At 42.7% G+C, this 26760-nt stretch overlaps 1 protein-coding gene and 1 long non-coding RNA gene across 2 annotated transcripts in view; both read left to right on the top strand.

Annotated features, from left to right (window-relative positions):
- The first annotated feature begins 5735 nt into the window (after positions 1-5735).
- Positions 5736-16733, top strand: MSX2 (msh homeobox 2). Its single transcript, XM_029583828.1, has 2 exons — positions 5736-6113; positions 14128-16733. The coding sequence occupies exons 1-2, from the start codon at positions 5810-5812 to the stop codon at positions 14547-14549; spliced, it is 726 nt and encodes a 241-aa protein (XP_029439688.1). The 5' UTR covers positions 5736-5809; the 3' UTR covers positions 14550-16733.
- A 3718-nt stretch (positions 16734-20451) lies between these two features.
- LOC115080095 overlaps positions 20452-26760 on the top strand; it is a 46435-nt gene continuing 40126 nt past the window's right edge. The window contains exon 1 of the long non-coding RNA XR_003853516.1: positions 20452-20645. This is a non-coding gene — a long non-coding RNA (uncharacterized LOC115080095). The remainder of the gene's footprint in view (positions 20646-26760) is intronic.

The raw sequence follows: 26760 nt of genomic DNA, 5'->3' as shown, positions 1-26760 counted from the left end.
TGTATTAAATAGAAGGCAGGGGAGTTACCACAAGCAATGGCAAATAGATGTTAATATTGTGGTGTATAAAATGTTAACTGGTAGGAGAAAATAATCTAATGAGTATTTATGGAAGGATGAGGGAAGATGAGAAAAAGAATATTTGTATTAGATTATCTGTATAATCTTTAATGAGATGGCCTTTAGTACATTAATGGTGTCTAATTGTTTAAAAATAGTTTCAGTAATATACTCCTTCTATAGGGTCATAAGAATGGAGACCCCGACGAGTCAGCGTGACTGACCTCGCCTTTCCGCATCCGCACTTTTACTGTTGAATAGGGCGAATTTAATAACCGCTCTCCGTTGGTTAAGAAGAGAATATTTGTGTGTGTAATTACATAAATGTTAATATCGTTCTTTACATTTTCTACAAGGCATTCTTGCTTCCTCCTACCGTTATCTCCCGCATGCTCAGGTAATGGGAAATCAATATGAGCCGTCCAAAAGCAACAGCTTTAGCAAATGGAGCCACTTAAAATGTGAACCATATTTCTTTCTTGCTTTCTCACAAAATAAATGAATAAATCTGTATTTCACCCCCCCCCCCCCAGCCACCTTTCATAATACAATCTTTGTCATTAAGCAACTTTAATGGGATGTATTTTATCCTCAAAATAATTTAGGGTCCCTTAAGCTGTAAACGAGAAAATAAAGTTATGCTAAAAAAAACAAAAAAACCCAAACAACTAATTATCAGGGGGAAAGATTTTTCTGCAAAGTTTGATATTTGGCTTCAGCACTTGGGTAAGGTTCATTTAACGACTGAGAACAGAATTTACAGCTTTCAGTTAAATCAGTTCTTTCATCCCTCCCCCCATGGCATGCAGTAAATGGATTCTGTTTGAAATGTGAAATATCGGTGTGGAGTATTACTATATTACATGCCATAGAAAATAAGCAAAGCCTCCTATTTATAAGAAAAAAGAAAGCAAGCAGAATTTTAACTTTATTTGCATAAAACATTATTTTCTGTTTCATGCAATCCATAACTATAGGACTGCACGCTGAATGTATCATGATACTGCTTGCATAGAGACGTTTCCGTTGAAGCCCTGGTACATACAGGAATGTCCCTGGGATTCTTCGCGTTCTCGGCCACTAACGCGCGGTGATTCCAAACTGGCGCGATGTCCTGAGCCTCCCACGCGCTTTCATGTCGGGTAATAGCCCGGGACTGGCTGTGCTAGCCACAGCTTCACGCCTTCTGCTCTCAAAAGACTGCTGACAAATGTAATGACTTGCTGAAAGCAATCTGTTTAAACCTGTGTGGGAGCACTAATTGTTTTAAATGACATTTTTAGAGGGAGGTTTGGAGTTTGCCCGAAATCTGATCCTGGCGGTTCATTTTTCCAATCACCTGACTTGGCAATGGAGGTTTCTGCTTAGTGCTGGGAATATTCACATCCCATCGAAGGAAAAAAAAAAAGATGCGCACGTCTTTACATGGAAAATGTGTCACCTAGGAGAAATGTCTTAGGGAGATCATTGCTGTGAGATAGATAGTGGCTAAGAGTTGTGGAAATAACGTGATTAAAGGCTTAAACCCCCAAATGCAATAAAGCGTCCTGTGACCCGCCGGCTAGCCTCCCTGTCGGTAACTCCTGTACTAAGCAGTGTCACTTTTCGGTTGTGGTCCGTTCCCTGGGACAGGCGCACAGGTGCTCTCAGGGATATCCATCCACCTGCATTTCACTGCTGGCTTCAGACGGTTTCAGATGCGTGGCTCGTCGTCACCGCTCCTTGCATTGCTATAATTAATGAATGGTTGTGTGTTGCTGGGGACCACACTAACTAAACTGCACAGTATTCACGCAGCTCGGAGAGAATTGTGTAGCTGTGTTTTCCTGGTATTCAGAAACGAGTCCCGTTGGCTTTAGTATTTTCAGAGGGAGACATTCTACCTCTGACGGAAGTCACCGCATTATCGTTGGGATGCAAAGCAGCCCATGCTTAATTTTCAGGATAAATGAAAACAGACTCGGGACAAGCAGTGATGATAAGCCCTCCTCACATCTGCCAGATGTCTCCGAGGTGGATGCGGGGAGGGAGGGGAGTTGCGCACCCGCACCCCTATAGAGAGGATGAGGTACATCGGCAGATTTCAAACGATCAGATGATTCATCGCTGCTTCTCTAATTATTATTGCCCTGTAATTCTCCTCATTAAGGCTGCTCTTCGGGAGAGGAGGGGCAGGGAAGCCGCGCGCTGGCTCCGCCTCTTGCCCCGGGGGCCGGGGCGGTGCTGCCTGCCTGGGCTGGGCCGCTGGAGCCGGTCAAACTGCACAGTCGCTTCCCCCAGGAGCTGCTCTTTCATCTCGCCGAGGCTGGCGCCTGCAAACAGCCCCATGTCGTCTGCAACCTCCCCCCCCCCCCTCTCCCCCAGCTCCAGAGTCCCACGGACGGAGGAGCGCATATTTCCAAAGTGGCGTAATACTGCCAGTGCGCGCCCGCCAGTCAGCAGCACAGGAGGTCGCTCAGGGGGTGTCGGTGTGTGCTTCCACACTTTCACTGCTGCTTAGGTTTCATCCAGGGCCTCTTCGTCTGGCTGGGTATTGACGGCACACCTCTGAGAAGGGATCTGTGGTCCTTTATTTACCTATTAATTCAATTTCTTAAATAGATTTTTACTCATTTGCTTGCCAAGACAACATTTTGTAGTCTGCATTTCCTAAAATAAATAAAGTCAATGTACACGAACGATATGTGGGGCTGACTTTTTTTTATTGAGCTAAGTATACGTTTCTTGACCAGCTTTCGGGCTTTAAGCGAAACGTGTCACGTTAATTCAATAAAAAGAGATGGCTTTATATTTTTGTGTTATCGTTTTTCTTGCCTCGCGCTCACGTTCAGGAAGATACTAAAAAAAAAAAAAAAAAAAGGTTACACACGCCTTAAAAAATCTGAACTATTTATTACAGTCAATTTTTTAAAGATCTTTCATGCTGCTCTCTTCATTTAAAATAATAATTTGTTTTTTTGTCTGAAGGGGAGACGTTCAGTATAAACCATCGCGTGTTGGAATTCAATTCTGGGGCCTGCGATCTGTCCTGCTGCAAACCCGTCAGATGTTTGCTTTAAACGTATTTAACACACTGATCTTATTCTGAATAACTGCTTACTCCTTTAATTGAGGTAATTTCCTAATTTGCACAGGGTGTTCTTTACAAATATTCTTTGGACGGCCTAATCAGCAAAGTCATCGCGCGCGCGCTACTTGTTTATCGTGAATGTCCTCGCCGGCAGGTTAAAGCGGAATAAAACAAACAGTAGAGAGTTTCGGACCATTCGTGCAGAATCGCTGGAAGATGTGGTCGGGACGAGGGGGTGAGAAAGCCATCCACATCCCCGCCTTCTCCCACTCGTCAGCTGCCCGGGCGGCTCCGTCGGGCTGCAGTCCTGGGTCTCACCGGGCGCAGGTCCCGAAATCGGAATTGCAAGTCCCTGCATGCAGTGGGATAAAACCAGGCCTAGATCAACTTATCCTGAATAAATATACCAGTTTTTGTATTTTTATTATTATTTTAAACCCGTTTTATTTTATTGTAAACCGTTTTGACAAAATACCCTGTTTTGAAAAGCGGTATATAAATACTTTTAAATAATAATAATAAATAAATGGGGCCAGTTCACATTATGACAGGAAAGCGGCTGCTTAGGAGAGGAATTAAGAAGCATAAGTGAAATCTGCATTTGAAATTAGAGCAATAGACGGCGAGACGGAGTCGGAGACGGGACAAGGCCGGTGGAGAGGAGCAGCCACCGTTCAGAGGAGGTGATTATTCGTCTGACGAACTGGGAGTCTAAAGATTTCACTTCACAACCACTGACTTGAAAAGACTTAATAATAGCAGGGATCAGGCTAAATGCCGCGCTATTCCCGATTAACGCCACCCGTTCTGGGCCCTTTTCTGACAGCCGGACGCTGACGGCTGGGCCGCACTGACGGACTGGTGGTTTTTATTCGGGTTATTCCCCTTTCTCGCAATCCTTTCACTGCGTCCCCAGTTAGAAATCTGTGTCTGCTCGGGGAATCCTGCATCTTACGCACAGAAAGAATCAATCGGGTCGCGCAAATGCGAGGTCGGAGGGACAAGGTCGGGGGTGCCCGCCCGCCAGAGAAAGTCCCTGCGACCAGAAGCAGCCTTGAGATGCATTTCCGACTTTGCACATTCACAGCCTGGAAATTCTTTGCAAATCAAGCAAAGAAGGAAGAAGTTCAGCCAAAATAACTCCCTCCCCCCTAAATACATCAGGACGGAAGAAAATTAGAAAATTCCCTCTCGGTGGGAGTGAGGGGGGGTAATGGTTTTCCTTGTCTCCCTTAATAAGACATTTGTGAAAAATCAGAAACCTCTTTCAACAATAAGGGCTCACTTGGTTCCCAGCCTGTACTTTTTGGAATACTGTTTTAATATAATGGTTTCCCAGGAATAATTATGAGATAATTATGGGTCTCTATCATAATTACTAGATAATTATAGAATATAGCAATTATGAAAAAAGCAACAATGCGTTTTTACTCATAACCGTATTGCACTTGGACAAATTACAAATGATTCTAGTTAAATGCATCCACACACTTGTTTTCTATCAGAATTTAAACTAATTTGTGACTGACAAGAGTTAAAAAGTGACTCTCTGCCGTTTCGCATTAATATCGCGGCCCTGTTCAGTACCGCGTTTTCTCCCCACAGGCCAAAAGCTATGAATTGTTTTTTTCACTCGGGTCCTAAAACTCCTCAGGGTACAACAAAACTTTCTCCCACTGAGAGCTTTATAGCAGGACCCTGTCGGGGGTTTCCCACTGATCTCCCTCAGGACCCTGAAAGAGATGTTTGCATTTAAGCGACTATAGGAAAGGTATTTTAATACGGATTTATGTAGAAAGAGATCTCGTAATGTTTACAACTTCGGATCGGAACCAGACTCTCAGATGCAGGTGCACGACCCCGGGATTGCACGGGGAAGAATAAAAACAAACCGGGTAAGCGAGCACAAGTCGTGGACGAAAGCTCCCACGGGGTCAGAGGTACTGGAGACCTTCAACCCGGTACAAGGACTTTTCGTCGACTGTTGATTTAGGCTACGCGTCCTGCCTGTCGTGACAATTTAAGTAGTTTCCCCTACAACAATCTGTAGCATTACATGTTTTCTTATTGAATCGTAATGTTACTGGTCCTTGGGGGCCTTCCCCTGGGTGCGAAAGAAATAAAAACGGTATTTTAAACAGATCGTGTCTTCAGTGGAGGGGATTCTTGTGATCTCTCGGTGATCCTCTGGCTGGCTAGCGAGGATGGATTAGGTATTAAAGATCAACCAACCACGCGTAAAGCAAATTGCTTTTTATTTAATGCATCCTTACGTCAGACAAAATGCATCCCCTGTCAGATAAAAACCCAGATGATGCGCCCACAGTTGACAAATACACATCCTAGGGGTAGCGCTCCCCCCTCCATCTCAGAATATACCTTTAATCGCCCTTCGGACTACGCCCTACAAGTTATTCAGCGCGGAGTCATTAACTCCTCATGTACGTTGCTCTTCTTTTGGAGGGTGGGCGATCCTGCGCAGGCAAGCGCGCCCGCGGTAACCTTACACCTGCACGGAACGCGCCCGGCAGCCAGTGGGCAGGGAGCCGACGGTGACGTCAGGCCGGCCGGCGCCCCTGATTGGCTGCGGGCTGGGGGAGAGCTGGCTGCTCCGCGGGCTGGGAGGCTTCAGTCTGGAGCGGCCGCCGCCGGAGCTCGGCAGCAGCTGCAGCAGCGGCCATGGCTTCGCCCCTGCCCCAGCTGAAGGAGAGCCCGTCCTCGGACGAGGAGGAGGAGGGGGGCCCCCCGGCGCGGCGCCTGCAGCCCCGCGGGGAGCCCGTCAGGGTCTCCAGCCTGCCCTTCAGCGTGGCGGCGCTCATGGCCGGCACCCGCAGCCTGGCCGCCGAGCAGAGCTCCGCCGCCCGCGACAGCCCCAGCCCGCTCGCCCTGTCCAGGAGCCTGGAGACGGCCTCGGTCAAGTCGGAGACCTCGGAGGATGGAGGGTCCTGGGGCAAGGACGGAGGCAGATTCTCCCCTCCGCCAAGTGAGTGCCTTGTTGGGGGGGGCGTAGCGCTACAGCCCGCTCCCTGCTGTCTCTAGTGCTCCTGGATAGTGCTCTACATCTTACTCCCTCTCTCCTCTATAGTGCTACAACTGCCAGCTTTCCGACTTCTGGATAGTGCGTTGCCCCCATCTTTTTTTACCACTTTCTAGTGCGCTACAGCTAACTCTTGTCATCCCAGTTTTACCGCTCCGTAGAGCTCCCCAGCAGGCTCTCAGCCTACCTTCCTCTGAAACACTATAGGTCCAGTTCTTGGTGGGGGGTGGGGAATCCCATGTGTAGTGCTACAAGCTTGACAGCCCTGCCTCCTTGTTCTGCCCTGTGCTGAGTCTAGGAGAGGGGGGACACGTCCAGCACGGCTTTTACTCTTCTCTGTTTTATGAAAGTGCAGTGCCCGTTTGCCCTATAGTGCGACACGCTGTGGTACCTGCGCTTTCATGAGGAGCACTTTCATTTTCGCTCTGCCACTCTACCTGCTCCTTTCCGCCTTCAGATCTTCTCTTTTTTCACGGCTGACGAATTTTGCAGCCAGCTGTCCACATCCGCTCTTACATATTTATCTGCTGCTATACTGTAGCCAGGCAAGGCTAAATAACGCCAGCAAGTAATAGTCGAGAATGTGTGCTTATGAGCAAAATGCACATTTGTCGTGCGATAAATAACATGCCTCGCGCCTTGATCGCTTATCCTGGCATAGATTTTATTCGTTTTTGGTGAACTATACCCTCCAGTAATCAACGTACAAACTTCTGCAGTATCCACGGATCAAAACATGTCGATACTCTGGGTTAATGTAAACGTGTGGCTTTCTGTTTTACAGGTATCCTAAATAATACACATTGTCTCCTATCACATTTGCTAACAAGACAACCTTGAGCCTTCAGAATGTTTGTTATACTAAAAACAGTCATCAGATTGGCAATTCTACGTTTATACTCGAATAATTAGATCGGAAAATGCGATACAGTGATTTATTTCGGTAACACCCAGTAGTTGAGGAAGGCCAACGTTTGATCTGTAAGATAGATTTCCTTTATGCACTGTCCAAAATCATGTTTCATTTTCAAAGTATACACGGGCAACGTGAGCTAAATCCGTATTTTGCAAATATGGTCCAAGCGTCCAACTACAAAATTCCTGTTACTGCATTTATAGGTTTAAAGCATCCAGGTTTAAAGCTGATTAGTTTGTAAATAATTGTATTCCTTTTAAAGTTTAGTTCATCTCCTTCCAAAAGTAGTTTTCTTTTTTATTCCCTTTTTGGTAAATATTCCCAAGGGGAAAAAAAATACTGTGGAAAGCTGACTGATAGAGAGCAGGCATTACCGAATAAAACGACCCAAGCAAAGAAGACATCGCAGGTTTGCAAGAGCCAAGGGTTCGTTTGAATCATTTTCTATTAGAGACAAAAGGTTTGTTGTGTCTGGGTTTTCACCCGGACACAACAAGATAGAAGGGGGGAGGGGGGTGGAGAGGTTAATTGGTTTGTAGTCTTGTCCGACTGCTGCTATAAAGTGAGTTCCAAGCACATTAAAACGCCCGTGTTAATAAACAAGAGAGAAAGAGAGTCTGCATTACATAAACGTTTCAGAAGCTATGGCTAGATAATGATAATATCTCGGTGGCTAGATATGTGTGCGGAGAGTAGGTAATTTGGGAAAGCGGTTACTGCTGCTTCTTATCGTCAGTACATTAAAACTATTTCTGCATCCGCAGCAGCTAAACGTGGCACAGGCCGAGAACGACCTGCAAAGCAACAGGCAGGCCCCGGGGGGTCCAGCAACTGCTTCACCCTGTGACCGTGCTGACCTCGCCAGATCGCGCTTCCTCCGCCACTCTGCTTTCCACAATAAAACCACTGTTTAACGTTACCAGCTATTCCCCTCCTAACTACCTCCAGTTCCCTCTTCTCAGCTCCTTACCTCCTTTGCACACCTGCCTCCCTGTTTTAAAACGCGCTATTCGCTGGTACCCTCCTATAAAAATCATTCCTAGGCGCGAAGCTTCCTCGAGCCCAGCGCTCTGCGGGTAGAACTACGACTTAAACCTTTATTTTTGTACGTTTTCTGAAACGGATGTGCAGACTCTATAGTGCTTTTCTTTACATATGCAGCAAGGTGGGTGTGTGGTAAAACTTAAAGGGTCTTCCAGGTTCTTTTTCCTTCATGTGCGAATTCCCACTACCTGTCACTAGGTAGAAGCTTGCAAAACCATTTTCAATTGAATATGGCAAAATCCAAGAATGGGAGCGACTGCGCAGGAAGGAACACGTCATTGTTTAAGCCACAGTAAACATTCTACCTAAATAGTCAACCTGCAATAAATCCTTAATTATTAAATATGATATGAAGTTATTTGGGGTAGAGTCCAAGTGAAAGGAGGAGATGTAATTAGAAATAGAAACAAATCCGCTTAGCGAAATTAACTATAAGCACTTTCATTATTAGCCGGTTAAAAACTGTCAACTAAGAATTTAATTAAACCACTTGGAAACGGTATGTGCAGCTTAAAGAGGTTTTTTGGGGGGGGGGTTTTTGTTTGTTTTTGTTTTTTAATGGGATAACTTTATTACATTATTGACAGGAAATTTATTACAAATGCTAGTGAAGGTTAATCGACTTTACATAGAGGTCACAGAAATAGCTGGTAGTCCTTACAAAATTTACCAAATTAACATTTTATCTTTTCCTTCCTTATTAAATGAGAGTTGATGTAAAAAGTGCAACTTTCTTTTAAATAATAATTACATATTAAAAGTTTGATAAGTATAACAGTTTTTATTTCATCAACTTGAAAATAAGTTAAACATAAAAACAAATGGATGTAGTTAGTTGTAAGTAAAATCTAAAAAAGTTTTAAAAATTGCAATTATAAAACAATCAGAAAAAAAATGATACAGTGGGAATCTAATTTTAAAGAAAGTATACTGTTGATCATTTTTTATTTTAATATACCTTTTCAGCACCAGATAACTTTGGGTCTTCTGTTTTGGAGTTCATACATTTTCTGAAAACATACACAAAGTTTGTTTTAATGATAAAAAAAAAAAAGTAAAGCATAATGTCTTATTTTTGTCATGATGAATGATGCAACATTTGCTTCAAATTAACTATCCTTAACTTCTGTGGGCAGGGGCACACAGAAGTTAGGGATAGTTTGCCTAATGGTTCATGTTTTTTTTTTTTTTTTTTTTTATGTACAAAATCAGAGAGAAGAGTGCTTAAGAACTATGTTTACCATTACTAAAACCAATGCAAATACATATCACTTTAGCATCAGTTTATTGTAGGATGTTTGCTAACAAAACAAAAAGAAACACAATTCTAGTTTGGTTTATATACAAAGACATAACTTCCTAAACTGAGCTGGTAGCTTCTTGTTTTAAAACATTCTGTTATATTTGAAAATATATCTTTGTGTCAAAATCAGTGTAAGCTTTGGGCCAGTTTTTTATATTTTACATCCTACAATAAATACACTGAAATAGAAAAATCAAAGGTAATCTTCCTGGGTCAATGAGTTTTACTACTGAACATATTTAATAAAAATACTTTTCCACTAATGGCCAACAGCATTTAGAAGTTTACCATTAGGCACAAAACAGAAAATTAATGGAGGAACAGGCCGTAGCATTAAATTGGCTGTACAAATGTTTATTTTCAGATATTTAGCATTTCATTCAAATAACTTTAATTTTTTTGGTTTTAGCTTGGTGCTTTCTGTTCAAGCCTAACTTTCCTGTGATGGGCTATAGTATTTATTTATTTATTTAATTAAACAATTTTATATACCGTCATTTGTAATTACATCATAACAGTGTACAATAACCTTAAACATAAAGTGGATCAACAAAAACAAACATCTAATACAATAAAATGGTCTAAAACATTCACATGTTCGCAATCGGAATACACAATTACGTCTCAATAAAAACTAAGCTTGAATTCTGTCTGTATAGGCTTGCTCAAAGAGCCATGTTTTCAACCCTTTCTTGAATTTTTTTTGACTCTGTTTCGAGTCGTAGCTCGGCTGGCAGGGTGTTCCAAATGCTTGGGCCTGCTATAGAGATTACTCTATAGTACCGTGATCCTTCATAACTACCCAGGTTTTTTTTTTATATTCCCCCGTCTCATCTCAGCCCAACTGTCACAGTGCCAGATCTTCCCTCCAGAACCCCACTGGGTGACACTTTTAGTCTGGTCACTAAAGTGTCACCACAGAACCACGTCAGAAACTCCCTCCCCACCCCCAGGGTCTGGGAGCACGGCTGCAGCTGCATGCCTGGCCCCCCAGCAGGTCCAATGACCTGAAGCCCAATCCCAGATTTGGAAGCCAGGTTCCCTGCATGGCAGTGCAGAGCATGTGCCACTGAGCCCCCAAGCTGGCCATTAATATAATTTTACAAACCTTTTGGTTATCCTTCACGTTCTCAAGCAAACTTTCAGAGTTAAGTGGGGGGTTGCACATTTAAGAATTGCATGCATGTGCACATGCATTCTACATACCTTATGAATTAATGTGTACTTGCAGTATCGCATGTAAATTTTAATAGGGAATAAAGGGTCAGTCTAGAGACATAGTGCGGGCACAAGATCTTTGGTAAGAGGTACACACGCATACATGACAAAACACTTTTACACCTGCTAACTCATGCTACTGAAATTGGACTTGGTTTGTTTTGGGGGGCGAGGTCTGGGTGACCTAGTTGGGGGTTCAGTATGAAATGCTAGAAAGTGTAGGTGAACTGGAGGAGATTATTGGCAAACTGATGATTTCAAGTATATGTGCATCTAAGTGTTTTGAGAATGGTGTACGCATATACTTTAAAATATACCTGCCTCTGCATTTAATTCTGTTATGCATAAATTGTTAGTTATTTCACCCATCAAATATACGTGTGTATTTTTTTTTCTAATGGGTAGAGAAAGTACACGTTCCTTAATTACAAACATATGCATGCACTTTTGGAGCAGAAATATGTGGAATTAAACTGGGCAGCTTCACCACACAGTTTATAAAACACTAGCATACATCTCTGTGCGTCCACTTATGTGTGCATATGGTGTAGTGTGGACAGCTTTGAAAGCTTTGCCATTTGTTAGAATATTTTATAGATTATACATTTTTTTAATTTTGAAAATATTTTGACACAACGTGGAGAAATAAATCTTTTGCAGACTTTCACTAAGAAAAAAATGACTGCAGCCTAGTCAGTTCTTACAGTGAGTTTTATAACTGATGTTCTAGTGACCTGGAGGGATAGGCTGAAGACAGGAGAAAGCCCTTTCTTCGTAGTAAGGTTTTTGTTTTTTTTTTTTTTGCAAGAAAGATTTGATTAAAAGGACATTGTCAAAGCTGATAAAATGGGAATTAGAAAACCCTTGCCTAATAAATAATTTATTCCAGTGCTGTTTTTTTTTGTTATCTATTTAGTTACAGTATATCTTGCATTTTAGCATTTACATTTTTGTTTTTAACATTTTAAGTGCTTCATGATGAAGCGCACCTTTTCAAACATGTGAAAGTTGGCAGCCTGTTTTAGGAATTGTTACAAAACCCCCATTACTGCATTTTACCTAGGGGATTTTGGATGGTGTCGGTCACAGGCATGCTAAATCCAACCTCAGGCTCCTGCAGCAGCTTCCTTCTTGCAGAACTGCGGTGTGGGTAACCATGTGTATGCATGTGGGGTCCCCTCCTCTGATATTTGCGGGGGAGGTGGGGGTTGTGATATCTCCTCCTCCTCCTCCTCCAAAGACACAGTGCCCCGTGGAAGCTTACTTCTGCTGCTGTACTATGAGGGCTGGAAGATGCAAGGAAAGGAAACTGGCCAGCTGGGATCCTCAATCTCTTGAGTCCTCCTGGCCCATTCAGAACCTATTTTAGGGTGGAATATGCCACACTGCAATGGCTGATCTTATTTTAGTGGTGCAGCAGTAGAGATGGAAATTCAAGTACTAGACATTCTTCCTCAGCCGAACAGGTGCTGCCTCAGGTGCTGATAACATTTTCTTATGAAAATAAATTTTGACAGTCTGCCAGATTTTTACTGATAGCCTCATTTTTAAAAATATTTTTACCTACACGTTTTTTATCATTGCCATTTTGTGCCCAGCTGGACTTGTGCTGAGATTCATCTCTTATTATGCACATCAGAGCATAAGAAATACCATACTGGGTCAGAGAAAAGGCCCATTATCCTGTTCCCAACAGCGGCCAATCCAAGTCCCTGACTCCTGGCAAAACCTGAGCACATGGCATCAGAGATACAGGCTCATGGCATTTTTACTAACATGAAATTTAGTTTTTGGGATATGTAATATTTTAATTTTTTTTTTTTACTGCATGTCAGTAAATGTATTGACAGTTGGCAGTCCTAACTACTGCAGTGGTAAATATCAGGGATTTTGAAATTCCCATCGGCGACCTTTGACAGCAAGCACTCTAAGAAATGTGCTTCAAACCGGGAGAGCACATGTTTTCAGAATTTGGATTTAACACAGCTCATTTAACCTCCTTTTCTTTACTTGGCTCTGGTTTTTCTTCTCTTTATCCAAATAATTTCTTTGTCCTGCTGTTCACATACATAGGAGCTCACTTTCCAAGCCTTAGTGCCTGCATTAACATTGCACAGAAATAAAAGTTAATAATAAAATCAAACAATATATATTGGACTAATGCAATACAATATATACTGTGTATATGTATATATGTGTGTGTGTATATATTAGTACTAATGCAATACCTTTCTCAATGAGCTTTTGAGAGCTAATACTCTTCTTAATGTCAGAATTCAAATGAGCAAAAGATGACATTGCCAGGAAATAAGAAATCTGCTTTGAGGTGAATGAAAGGTGGAATTTTAAATCAAAGAAATAAAATCTCTTCCCTCTGGTCTTTGTCTAGCATGGCTCAAGACAATGCTGGCGCTATAGATAGCATCTGCTCTTTATTATTTTTATTTGTTAGTTCTTTTTATTTATTTACACCTCTATATCCAAAGTCAGCTCAAGGCGGTTTAAATAGCAGACAAACGGGGCTGTGTTCCTTCTCTGACCACCGGATTCTAAATGCTTCTGGCAGTGAGGGGCGCCCCAGGGTGCTGTGCCATTCATTGCTCGTGCTGGGCACTTTTGTGCTGTCTTTATAACTGAGCTTCTCTACAGATTGAATAGTTAATGGAAAAAATGTTCATGGTTTTTTTTTCTGCAGTTTGAAATATGATTAAAAATGCAAAACATTTTTAGTTCGCAGTGAAATTCTGTCAGTAAATGGATGACTGTGTATATGTGAAACATACACAGCTATCCAGGGAAACTGGTCAAAGTACCATCTCTGGTATCTTTTGGGGAAACAAGATTTGCATCTTCCTTATATGGAAAAAAACAGATTACCTCATGCTTCCCAATCTGTGATGTCACACATGACATCACATGTGTACATGCCAGGGACAGATCTGATCTAGATTCAGAGGGGCGACAGGTGTGACATTGTCCCAGGGATGCACCAGAAAAGAAATTTGGAGACTTGTAAGGGATCTGCTTAAAGAATGACTTTTACAACATAGGACACATTATAGATATGGCGATACTCCCTAAAGAATATAAATGACTGAATTGGCTAATCAGATTGTTCGGTTAAGATCTTTTAAATCTGCGAAGGAAGCTAGATATGTGTTACTAGAACATGTTCTCTGAAATAGCTTCTCTGGCTTAGGTGCATCAGTAATAAAGCAATAAGTTAATTGTTGTTGTTGAGTCTTCAATCTCCTAAAAATCCTTTTAAAATATTTTTTTCTGGAAAATGATCAAAATATTTAAATTATTTTATTTTAAAAATCAGTTTTAATGTATGTAAATATATAATTTTATACTGAAAATCCTTTTCAAGTCAAGTGATGTACACTATGCATCGGTTCCAATTTCCTGTTTTGGCTGTCTTCTTGTTCAGTATTTAATGGAGCTTTTTTCTTTGTTTTTTTTTTTTTTTCTTTTAGGACATTTGAGTCCCAACTGCACCTTGAGGAAGCACAAAACGAACAGGAAGCCCAGGACGCCATTCACCACTTCCCAGTTATTGGCCTTGGAGCGCAAATTCCGCCAGAAACAGTACTTGTCTATCGCAGAAAGAGCCGAATTCTCCAGCTCCTTGAACCTTACAGAGACACAGGTCAAAATCTGGTTCCAGAACCGGAGGGCCAAAGCCAAGAGACTGCAGGAAGCAGAAATGGAAAAGCTAAAAATGGCGGCAAAGCCTATACTGCCTCCTGGCTTCAGTCTACCTTACCCCATCGGTTCCCCTCTCCAAGCTGCATCAATATATGGGACATCTTACCCTTTCCAAAGACCTGTTCTCCCTATCCCGCCTGTAGGACTCTATGCTACTCCTGTTGGATACAGCATGTATCACTTATCATAAGAGAACATTGCAAAGAAAGAAGGGTGACTTGTGATCACACTTCATATGGTGGATTTTTTTCATGCAAGAATGGAGCAAACTAGGATTGACCGTTTTCCATTTTCTGATGAATTCTGCGTGTGCCAGTGACTTACATTAGGAAGGACGAAGCAATAACCTCCCTTGTATCTTGAAGGCACATGGAAATGTGGACCTCCAAGCCAGACTCTGAATGGAACCACAGCTCTCTTATAGACTCCAAACCAGAAAAATGTTTTTTTGGTTTAGCCAACATAATGTTGATTATAATTCAGGTGTGAAAATCAATACAAAGCATATAGGAATAGTTTAATGCCATCTTGATCTGAAAAGCCAAGGGCTATATTCTCTAAGAATAAATCCTAAGTTTATGTACCTGTTAATTTGGGGTGTAAAGGATTAATGATTTGAATTCTTCATTGAAAACCAAGCTGTAAGTAGAATTTGTAAATAGGAAATGTGTGAGTAATCAAATAGAAAGTATGAAGAGAATTCTGTCTCTCTGAAATGACCGAAGCATGCAAAATTCCACAAATCTATGGTGGCCTTTCATTTTATGCCCAAAAAACAAGAAGGAAGTTGGTCTAGCAAAGCCGTGAGGAATAGAAAACAGAGAAGCCGAAGTCCTCAAAATTCTTTATTGATAAAACAATATTCCAGTAAGTGCCCAACTCAAGGTCTGAGTTTCACCCTATTAAGGGCTGCTTCAGGGGCTGTTCAAGACAGATTCGGATATATAACAAAGAGATGCAAGTATCTCAAACTTCATTCAGACTGACACAAACTAAAGTCCAAGGACATTGGTAGCAGGTCTGTGATTATCGTATTGCAGTGCTCATTCCGATTTGGTTTTTGAAGATGCTTTTAACGTTACGTTATAGCGTTAAGCACCTTTAGTGCACTGGTATCTCTACAGTCGGGACAGAATTTTCATAACCTTCAGATTCCAAGCTATTGACCCGAAACCCGGTGTGATCTGGAGCAAGTCAATATTGAATGTACCTGAATTATGCACACTGCTGCAGGTTAAAAGCATCTTCAAAAAACAAATCGGAATGAGCACTACAATACGATAATCACAGACTTGCTACCAATGTCCTTGGACTTTAGTTGGTGTCCATCTGAATGAGGTTTGAGATAATTACATTGATTTCTGTTTATATGACCGAATCTGTCTTGAACAGCCCCTGAAGCAGCCCTCAATAGGGGGAAACTCAGACCTTGAGTCGGGCACTTACTGGAATATTGTTTTATCAATAAAGAATTTTGAGGACTTCGGCTTCTCTGTTTTATATTCCTTTCACTTTATGCCCCAGGTCTCGTTAACCATTAATGGCCTGAGGATTTTGTCCCATTCTATGTCTGGGGGAAAAAGCTTATTGGGAGGGGGGGGGGGGATTTTAAAAGGCCGGCGCATGGCCTGGTCACGCGTGCCGTGAGCGCATTTTCAGAGCAGCTCGGCCACGCACGTATCTCCTGGTACGTGTGGAAGTGCCAGGCCTGTAAAAAGGGGCGGGGGCTGGCTGGGACAGTGCCGTTAGGCCCTTTCCTGAGGAAGTGCAAGCCAGCAGCAGGCCAGTGAGCAGTACTTACTACTGGTCAGGAGAGCAGGTAAGGTCCGCAAAAAAAAAATAGGGTAGGTGGGTTGGGGAGGAAAGGGGAAAAGGTAGGGGGTAGGGAACTGAGCAAAGGCCTGATCGCATTGCTGTGGGGTTTAAAAATTGCCCCTTCCCCCACCCGTGTGAGTGGGCACTCGCTCACAAATGCACCTGCCGATACAAAATCAGGCGTGGGTGCATGCACAGGTATTGGATTTTATAATATGCATGTGGCAACGCACGTTATAAAATCAGTGCACTCTGGGAACCACTTGCACATGGACATCTGCTTGGCCATTTAAAAATGTACCCCTTAGTGAATCGGATCCCCTGACTTAATGAATTTAGGCCAGAAGGTTGTATGGGAATATTTAACTAAAGGGTCATTTTATCTTTAGCAATGCACTTCATGTTGGATGGTTGGTCTGGCATTGTTGGGATTTCACTTGATATTTCCGGGAGGAAACTTTGGGGTAGGTGGGAATGATGAGATCATTTTTTCTCTTAAAATAACAGTACTCCCAATTATTTATTTTTTTTTAAATAAATGCTTAAATACGTGTCCATAGTGACCGATCCAGTGTCATCTTATGCTTAATGTTTGCAAAATGTAGCAACATTACTAGGGAGAATAAAAGAGTAGCAAGAATTCATTTTGAATGTAATTGAAGTCACATTGTAGGAAAAACCCCACAGAGTAATTTCTTTTGGTCAATTAAAAAGCTTTCATTTGGATCATTAATCTTTTCTTCTTCCCATCATATTCCACTCATCCCTTTGAAAGGGATTACTTGTACAATTTTTTTATATATATTTTATTGAAGAGTTATTTCATATATCTTATTTGTAATTAAATTAAAAATGTCTCTATGTGCTGGTAATGGGTGTGAACTTTTTTTTCTTTTTGTAATCCTCGCAGCATTAATGCAATACATAGACTATCTTTTTACACTTTGGAATCTGGGACACAGGGAATGTCAAAAATATCTTATCACTACTGCATTCCTAATTATAAAAAAAAAAAAAAATCCCTTTCCTCCTTTAAAAAAGTTGGTTACAATGTGATAAAACATGCACCTGTGAAAGATTTGGAAGCTGAAGCCTTGATGATATTGGTTTCAAAATGGTTGCTAATTAGACAGCCATCTTGTTTTGCCTTCCGTTACTGCCCATTCCCTTACATCTGCTTTATATTACGGGATCATAGGCCGGATGAGAGGATAGCTTAAAGGCTAGGTGTGTGCAGGAGGTCGCTCCCTGACCCCTGCTGGACTTTTGGCAAGTCTTGTGGGGGTCAGGAGGGTCCGGGAGTGATCTCCTGCACTCGGGCCATTGGCTGCCAGTAATCAAAATGGCGCCGATAGCCTTTGCCCTTACTATGTCACAGGGGCTACCGGTGCCATTGGTCAGCCCCTGTCACATGGTAGGAGCACAAGATGGCGTGGGCCATCCAGTGCTCCTACCATGTGACAGGGTCCGGCCAATGGCATGGATACCCTGTCACATGGTAAGGGCCATCGGCGCCATTTTGATTAGTGGCAGCCGACAGCCCGGGAGTGGGAGATCGCTCCAGGGACCCCCACTGGACCACCAGGTACCTGTAAAAAAATTTTTTTGGGGGGTGAGGGAAGCTAAGGTATTAGTTTTAAAGGGTCGGTGGGTTTTTTGTTTATTTCTTCGGCCCCCACCGGCCTCGATTTTAATTTCTTCTGCAGGGGCTGGCTGGGCGGCACCCATCTTCATTTTTTTGGCCCCCGCCGGCTTGGTCTCCGGCGGGGGCTGGCTGGGAGGCGCTGAGGAAGATACTGCAGTGCAGGCTACAAGAGACCATTAGCCACGTGGTCGAGACCACGTGACCAGCTAGACTGGCCCACCGGGAGAAGCCCGATCCCCCGATAGGCCAATCCGCCCTACCCTGCCGTTCACCCAGAACAGTGAGCAGCTGGATGTGTTTTGCTTTCATTGTCTTGTACTTTTTTGTTACCGTAGAAAACACTGCTAAATTCCTGTCAAAAAATAAAATAAAATAAAATGTTAAAAGAAGACCTTTAAAGATGCTCCCGGGAGCTCACGCCAGCCGGGGTCCTCGGGGGCACTCCTGCCAGTCTTCTGCAAGAGCCATTTTCAAGACAAATGACTTGCGGGAAAAAGTGAGGGATATTTTCCTTTGAGGACTTGCAAGAGCAGCACAGTCCCTATAAGAGATATAATTTAACAACCAGTTTTGAGTACCTCCTCTGTCAGCTCCTCCTTCCTAAAGTTGGAAATGACCGCCTCCCCACCCACACTCAGCCCCTCCAGGCCTTTACGCTCCACGGGACCTGCACTGCTTCAGAGACACCGGCTCATTCCTAAAGTTGCCCCCTATCCTTGTGTCTCTGTCCTGTCTCCATTTCATTCCTGATTTATCCAAGGCTTTCTTCAGAAGTACCAACGCAAAGGGCTGTATTATTGCTATGATCTTGAAGCCTTTCATTCTGGCCCAGGGTGCAAACAATTCCTGTGTTTGCATCTTCAGTGGAGGCCGAGTGGCAGGGCGTTAACAGCCCCATATCCACTTGCACCTCAGCCACAAGGCCAAGAGGGCTCTGACCACACGAGTGGCAGGGCGTTAACAGCCCCATATCGACTTGCACCTCAGCCACAAGGCCAAGAGGGCTCTGACCACACGCTGCTTGGGACTTATTCTTAGCTACAAAGAGAAAGTGATTGATATAACCAGTCTTTGCTTCTCTGGAGATATGAGGGGATTTCAGAGGAAACAGGTACCTTAGCAGCAGGACAGGATAGAAATGGGTATGATTACCGACTCTTCTTCCATAAAAAAAAAAAAAACAATTCCTGGCTCCTATCTTTTACTTTATGAGCGAAAAGCAGCACATGAGCGCCGGTGGAACTGCCCAGTGAGGCCGGGCAGAAACAGTAAGAGGCATTAGAAGAACTGAGATTCTGCTGTTACTGCTCTTTGGGCTTGCATTTCAGATTTCGGGCCACTCGTCTTATTTCCAGCTTTCGCCCTTGGGATCAAGCTGCCATAGCAAGTCTATTTCGATACACAACCTTTTCTATTTGCAAATAATTAACCGGGCATATTCTGATGCCAGCTCCATTCACGGTCACTATTAAGGATAGGCTTCAACTGGCATCTATAAAAATAAAAGAATTTTATTACAATGTATGAACAAGATAGTTAATGCAAATAATCAGGTTTCCTCATGACAGTGCACAAACGCTAATAATAAATAGTGGTATTTTAAAGGGGAAAGGTCATCCTTGTTAAAGAGACTGGAATGGGTTAACATAACTTGCCTGTTTCAGGATGGCATTGATATAGCGGTGTCACTTTGGATTTGTACCTCAGTCCAAATCTTTTATTCAGAAGGGCATTCAGTAAGAAATCTCTTAACTATTGCAGCGCCATAAATCAAACTCCTATAGGTTTTTCCGCTGCCGAGCTAATACGCCTGTAAGGAATCATTGTTTTTCCAGCCATATAGTCTTTTCTTTCCCAGCTGGCATTGGCTCTGCACTGCTAAAACCGAATCTCTCTGGTCCCTTTCACCAAAGTAGTTGGGGGAGGGAAAACTCTTAAAACACCACCAGAATTCAACCGAGACTGTACAGCAGCTCAGTTCAAGGAAACGAATAATAATACCGTTATTGTAAGTCGAGTCAGGAAGCTGGTAATTATAAAACATTCATCATAATTCGCCTGCTGTTGTAATATTAATCTCTCTCTCTCTCTCTCACACAGATCCAAGCTGCTGAAAGGCAGAGCTCTCTGCTCTGTAGCCCTGAGAGTAACTTGAGCACTCGGTTTGAGTTTTGCTGGAAGTAAAACTTGGTCCCAGCCCGGTGAGAGGGCCGGGCTGAATGGCAGGGACATCCCAGTGATTTGCGCGCCTATAAGATAATAATAACGCACGGAGAAGGCAATGAACGCACAATGCAAAAAAAGGGATGCAGGTCAGAAACATCAAAGGCAGGGGAGAGGGCAAGGCTGCCGATAAGGGGAACCTAAGAGCCGCCCGTGGACTCCGTGGAAAGGGCAATGGGCTTTTGGCCCGGGAAAAGCCTTTGATGTGCCTGCATTTGAAACCATTCTCCTTCTCATCCGAAGAGATCCTGGTGTTTTCCATTACTCGGGAGCCGAGCTTTGAAGTCCCAGCTCCTCGTTTCCGCATTAGCCGGGGGGCGCCGGGACCCAGCTCGGTCCGCCTCTCCGAGCTCTTAATTAGCGCTTAATAGGGAGGGCCTGGCGTTCAGCCGAGGCTCGCTCTGCTTTCTGCAGCTTGGAGCCGCCGCCCCGGTCCGCTCCCTTCCTGCAGCGATGACCTCCGGGACCGGAGGGCTTTCATGAAGGAGACCGAGTTTTTGGGCTTTATTGGACCGCCCCGCAGAACTCCGGTCCGACTTGCCAGCGGCTCGGAAGAGGAAAGGCCCGGTGAGGCATTAAGAAGCCACATCTGCTCTTGACTAGGTAGCCAAAGTGGGAAAAGGGACTTTTTCTAATGCATTCTCTCTTTCTCTCCGCTCGAGCTCTAGCGAATCGAGACTTGGGGGGGGGGGGGAGTTTGAAATGCACTTTTTTTCTTACTGTAAAACCTGGTATCCTGAGTCAGCACATTCACGAATTTAGAAAGAGCAACATTCGTTCAGCTACAGAAAAATAGACCCTTCCCCTACATGAAGCCCACGGGTGGGGCCAGATGTAGTTAAGAAAGGTTGGTCCCCACTGCCCCCTCCCTCCTGAGGTTTGTGACTCACTCTGTAGTTGCAATGGATACAAATTACAATGTCTGAAGGCCTGGCTGATGCCTCCATAACAGAGAGGAGGGGCTGGAAGTGTAACTTGGCTCCAAATCAGCAGAAACCTCCATTCCGATTTGATTCTCATCCTAAGGAGAATTTTTTAAAATATCTGAAAGTTTCTGCTGCCTCCACCACTCCCTCTGGTAGCAGGGCAAATGGCATCCTGTGTGCAAATCTCCCCCTCTGCTCCCGGGGGAGGCAAAGAGTAAGGAAGTCAGAGGATGAGGGAGAATGGATAAAGCCCCTTTCCTCAGACCAGGCATGGATTCCCTCCACCACCCCAGTGCTGGCCTTAGAAATGCAGAAATACACATTTTCTGGATAAAGAAATGTTGCATCTACAGAATATAAAGATGTTTTAATTTTCTATCAATCATATATTCCTGGATCACAAATCAGCAGCAGGATCGAGCCAAAAAAACCTCTCCAACACAAATGACAAATGTCTGAATAATCAAGAAGTAGAGCACTGCCATTAGCTGTATCTGGCAACCTGGCTATACGACATTACAAGAAACAACTCCTAAGGCTTCTACATACAATGAAGAAAAAGCCCTGGCCAGTTCCAGACACCCAACAAAACTATTTTTAAAATCATCTGACAGCAATGCATCAGCAATTCTAGAAAATGGTTGCATGATCTTTTTCAGACGATGTTTTAGCACCTCATAGACTGAACAAAATATACCCACAGGTGTCAGTTAACTTTTGGAGACAAATACAGAGTAAAGAGACCATAAAGCAGGAATAGAAATGTGCAGACAAAAACTGAACAGGAAACTGCAACAAGCCAGATACTTTATGCAGTGCAACATTACCATTCCTCATAAAACATTAAACAACACAATCAAGAAATATGAATCAGAATAGTGAAACCATACAAAAAAAAATAAATTTCAAAACATCGAATAATTTAAAAAGTTATACATGTCCCAAAAATCAATATTTCAAAACAGCAGAAATATCAAATAACACCTAATAATCAAAACAAGAATTTAAAAAAAAAAAGTCTCCTGTTCTCCATACCTGGGATATTTTGATTTCCAGTCACACCAAGATTATCATGGATTGGGGACCTAAGGCCGCACAAACTTTATCTTCTCTCTCACACACAATCATACACACTTGCAAGTTCAATTTCTCTCACACACTCTCTACTATACACATATCCATGCTCTCTCTCACACACTCTCTACTATACACATATCCATGCCCTCTCACACACACTCTCTACTATACACATATCCATGCCCTCTCACACACACTCTCTACTATACACATATCCATGCCCTCACATACACTCTCTACTATACACATATCCATGCTCTCTCTCACACACTCTCTACTATACACATATCCATGCTCTCTCTCACACACTCTCTACTATACACATATCCATGCTCTCTCTCACACACTCTCTACTATACACATACCCATGCTCTCTCTCACACACTCTCTACTATACACATATCCATGCTCTCTCTCACATACACGTACACTCATGTAAGCAGGTTCTCTCTAAAACACACACACACACACACACACACACACACACACACACACACTTTCAAGGCCTCCTCTTTGGGCTGCAGCAGGATGGGATCTGCCATGGTACTGCTTGGTTTCTCCTCCATCACCACGGGATGGGTGATGTTGGTGGTGCCCGGGTTACCCCTCTCAGCTTAGGGTGCCACCCCCATGGATAGCATCAGGCCCGTCTATTAAGAATGCACCCTGCTTAAAATCTCCTGCCCGGAGCACACCTTGCAGCTGGCTGCTTAACATTTTCAGTCTGAGTCAGTGAGGCAGGGCTGCTCGGCCACACCCCGATGTTCTTAGTGATGAGAAACTCTTTCAAAAGCTTTAGCCTCCAAAAAAAGTCAGTGACAAAGAAAACCCTGTATTTGTGTGTGTTTTATCTAACACCAGGTATGGCTGCTAGCCCTGCCGCATGGAAACATCGGGGCTTCCCATGTCAGGCTGACTCCTTTCCTTCTAAGCCATTCCTCTTTTTGTCAACCTTGAAATGCAAGCTCCGGCTATCAATCACCCAGCGGGATCTTTAAGAGCTCTGTCTAATCAAAGTTAATTACTTCTGTCGCACTTCTGCCCCAGGCCTGTGCTGCCTTGCTCAATTACACCCCAAAATACCTGGCGGCCAGAAATACGTAGTTTAAGGGATTTATCTAGTGACAGGCTTGAAGTGAAAACAGATTAGAAGCGAGAAAGCGCATTAAAATGAAGTGAAAGTCCTCTGCCAAACAATAAAATGTTGAAGGTGCACTCATCGGGGAGGGGGGGACTTCTTAACCTCCCCCCCCTCCGGCACACACACACCCCTCACGGAGAGAATGCACTCAAGGGGGGATTGGATATTTGTGAGGAGTGGAGCACTCGTGGAGGTTTCTATCTTGACTACTGCCCATTCTCATAAACCAGTCACAATTCAATTTAACTGTGAATGCTCATGAAAAGATGGGCATTGATAGGTCATGTTCTCTGCATGACAAGCAGGAAACTCTAAAAAGGATGAGCCCCATCAGTAGGGACCCGAGAACAGTATCTCAGGAGAATGGCCTGATCCACTGAATGAGGTTGTGATACCTTCTGATTACTAGGCAATGGTGAATATTTGCATCGGGATCTTCTCGGTTTAGTGAACCCTGAATTTCTTTTCTCTTTCTAGGAATGGGGGGGCGAGGCTGTTCAAACCCTGTGACCTACCTACACCTACCGCTCTAGTGGCTGCTAGGATGCTTTCTAATATGTTGCACCCCACCTTCGGTGAATTCCTTATTCAAAAACGTGGACAATAAATCCAAATAAATAGTTAGGTGAAGTTGGATGAATCAAGTTTTCTTTTAAGTGGGCTGTTTTAATGAGATTACATGTTTTTGTTTCATTGGTTATCTGGTCTGGGAGCTGTCTGCTTTACAGAGGTAAAAAAGAATAATAATAAAAAAGATTAAACAATAAGCAAAACTCAATCCAAAGAGCAAACAGCCAACCATATTCATCAGAAGTTTTGGCCAATAACCAACTGGTAACTGTTTCTAGTTACAATGGATTTACTGACACCAATCTTTAGAATGTCATTGTGACCTTGGCTAACATCAGGATTCCCATAAAATAAACAAGATCTCACTTATCTTGCAAAAAATATTATTTTATTCTTTAGTAGATGGAAGACATTACAACAATTGACAATTCCTGCTCCTTAGCATTTGCCATTTTATAAATACCAATTAAATCAGGGGCAGTGCTAGGCAGAACCTTATCAAAATCCCGTACTGATATCCTGCAGGTAACATAAACAGCTGAGGGAGGTGATTAATGATTTATAGTGCGCATTTTTTATTTTATAAAAATACAAGCCTACACAAATCATTAGGACAAAAAGGAAAAGAGATCTAGGGATAAGATCCAAGATATATCAGAACTATAAAAAAAAAAAAAGAAATAACAGGTAAATTTATATTCTGAAGAATCTATCTAGGAGGTAGTGAAGAAAAAAAACTGTCAATGAATTCAAAGGGGTATGGAATAAACACTGTGGATCCCTAAAAGCTAGGTACATAGGGGTAACCTGCATGGAGCAGCAGTTTACTACCCTTAACAGAGGCATGGGGATAACTACCCATAATCAAGAGCCTTCATGCTTTGACAGCAGGGGTGGGGGTGGGGAAAGCAGAACTGGATACAGGCAACAACTAACATGTGCCCTGACCTTTATGGTCTGGGGTCAGTAGACACGAGGGAAAAAGCACAGGACGGCTTCTACGGCCAAGTCCCAAAGCAAAGAACATCAAGCAGCATTGTCTGACATATAAAAGCTGCTCACTCAATAAACATGTTGCAAGCAGTAATTTGTTATGGGTTTGACAGTTGCTTGGTTTTGATTGTAAATACTACCCTTATCATAAGGCTAAATGCTCAGTAGAATCTATATGGGTAGAAATCCCATTTGTGTGGGTTTAGTGATAGTATACTCCTATCATCCACCTGGCCAAAATGATCAGACAGATGATAAAATGCTAAGAGAGATCAGGGAAGCAAACCAATTTGGCAGTGCAGTAATAATGGGAGATTTCAATTACCCCAGTATTGACTTGGAAAATGTAACATCAGGACATGCTAGAGACATACAATTCCTGGATGGAATAAATGATTGGTTCAGGAACCAACAAGAGAGGGAGATATTTTAGATTTAATTTGTAGTGGAATGCAGGATTTTGTGAGAGAGGTAACAGTGGTGGGGACACTTGGCATAGAGTGATCATAACTTGATCAAATTCAAACTAATCACTGTAAAGGGGACAATATGTAAATCTACAGCTCTAAAACTACATTTTCAAAAGGGAACATTTGATAAAATGAGGAAAATAGGAAAAAACTGAAAGGTGCAGCTGCAAAGGTTAAAAGTGTACAACAGGTATGGATGTTTGTTTAAAAATACAACCTTAGATGTGCAGTCCAGATGTATTTCATGCATTAAGAAAGGTGGGAAGAAGGCAAAAAGATTACTGGCATGGTTAAAAGGTGAGATGAAAGAGGTTATTTTAGCCAAAAAAAAAAAATCCTACAAAAATTGGAAGAAGGATCCATCAGAAGAAAATAAGAAAAAGCATAAGCATTGTCAAGTTAATTGTAAAGGCTAAGAGAGAATTTGAAATTAAGTTGGCCATAAAGGCAAAAACTCATAATTAAAAACTTTTAAAATATATCTGAAGCAAGAAATCTGTGATGGAGTCGGTTGGACCGTTGGATGACCGAGGGGTTAAAGGGGCTCATAGGGAAGATAAGGCCATTGCAGAAAAATTAATTATTTGCTTCTGTGTTTACTAATGAGGATGTTGGGGAGATATCTGTTCCAGAGATGGTTTCAGGGGTGATGATTCAGGTGAACCTGGAAGAGAGAGGCCAGATTGACAAGCTAAAGAGTAGCAAATCACCTGGACCGGATGGTATGCATCCCAGGGTTCTGAGGGAACTAAAAAATGAAATTTGAGATCTATTAGTTAAAATGTGTAACCTATCATTAAAATCATCCATTGTATCTGGAGGGTGGCAAATGTAACCTCAATATTTAAAAAGGGCTCCTGGGGCAATCAAGGAAACAATAGACCAGTGAGCCTGACTTTAGTGCCAGGAAAAATAGTGGAAACTATTCTAAAGATCAAAATCACAGAGCACATAGAAGACAATATTTAATGGAACACAGTCAGCAAGGATTTACCCAAGGCGAGTCTTGCATAACAAATCTGCTTTATGTTTTTGAAGGGGTTAATAAACATGTGGATAAAGGTGAACTAGTAGATGGAGTGTATTTGGATTTTCAGAAGCTGTTTGACAAAGTCCCTCATGAGAGGCTTCTAAGGAAACTAACAAGTCATGGGATAGGAGGCGGTGTCCTTTCGTGGATTACAAACTGGTTGAAAGACAGGAGACAGAGTAGGATTAAATGGACAATTTTCTCAGTGAAAAAGGGTAAACAGTGGAGTGCCTCAGGTATCTGTACTTGGAGCAGTGCTTTTCAATATATTTATAAATGATTTGGAAAGGAATACGACAAGTGAGGTAATCAATTTGCAGATGATACAAAATTATTCAGAATAGTTAAATCACCAGTGGATTGTGATAAATTGCAGGAGGACCTTGTGAGACTGGAAGATTAGGCATCCAAATGGCAGATGAAATTTAATGTGGACAAGTGCAAGGTGATGCATGTAGGGAAAAATAATCCATGCTATAGTTACACGATGTTAGATTCCAAAGTAGGAGCT

The sequence above is a fragment of the Rhinatrema bivittatum genome, chromosome 18 (assembly GCF_901001135.1).
Source record: "Rhinatrema bivittatum chromosome 18, aRhiBiv1.1, whole genome shotgun sequence".
NCBI classification, from domain to species: Eukaryota; Metazoa; Chordata; class Amphibia; order Gymnophiona; family Rhinatrematidae; genus Rhinatrema; species Rhinatrema bivittatum.
The sequence above is the reverse complement of the archived record's forward strand: the minus strand, read 5'-3'. Positions and strand labels throughout refer to the sequence as shown.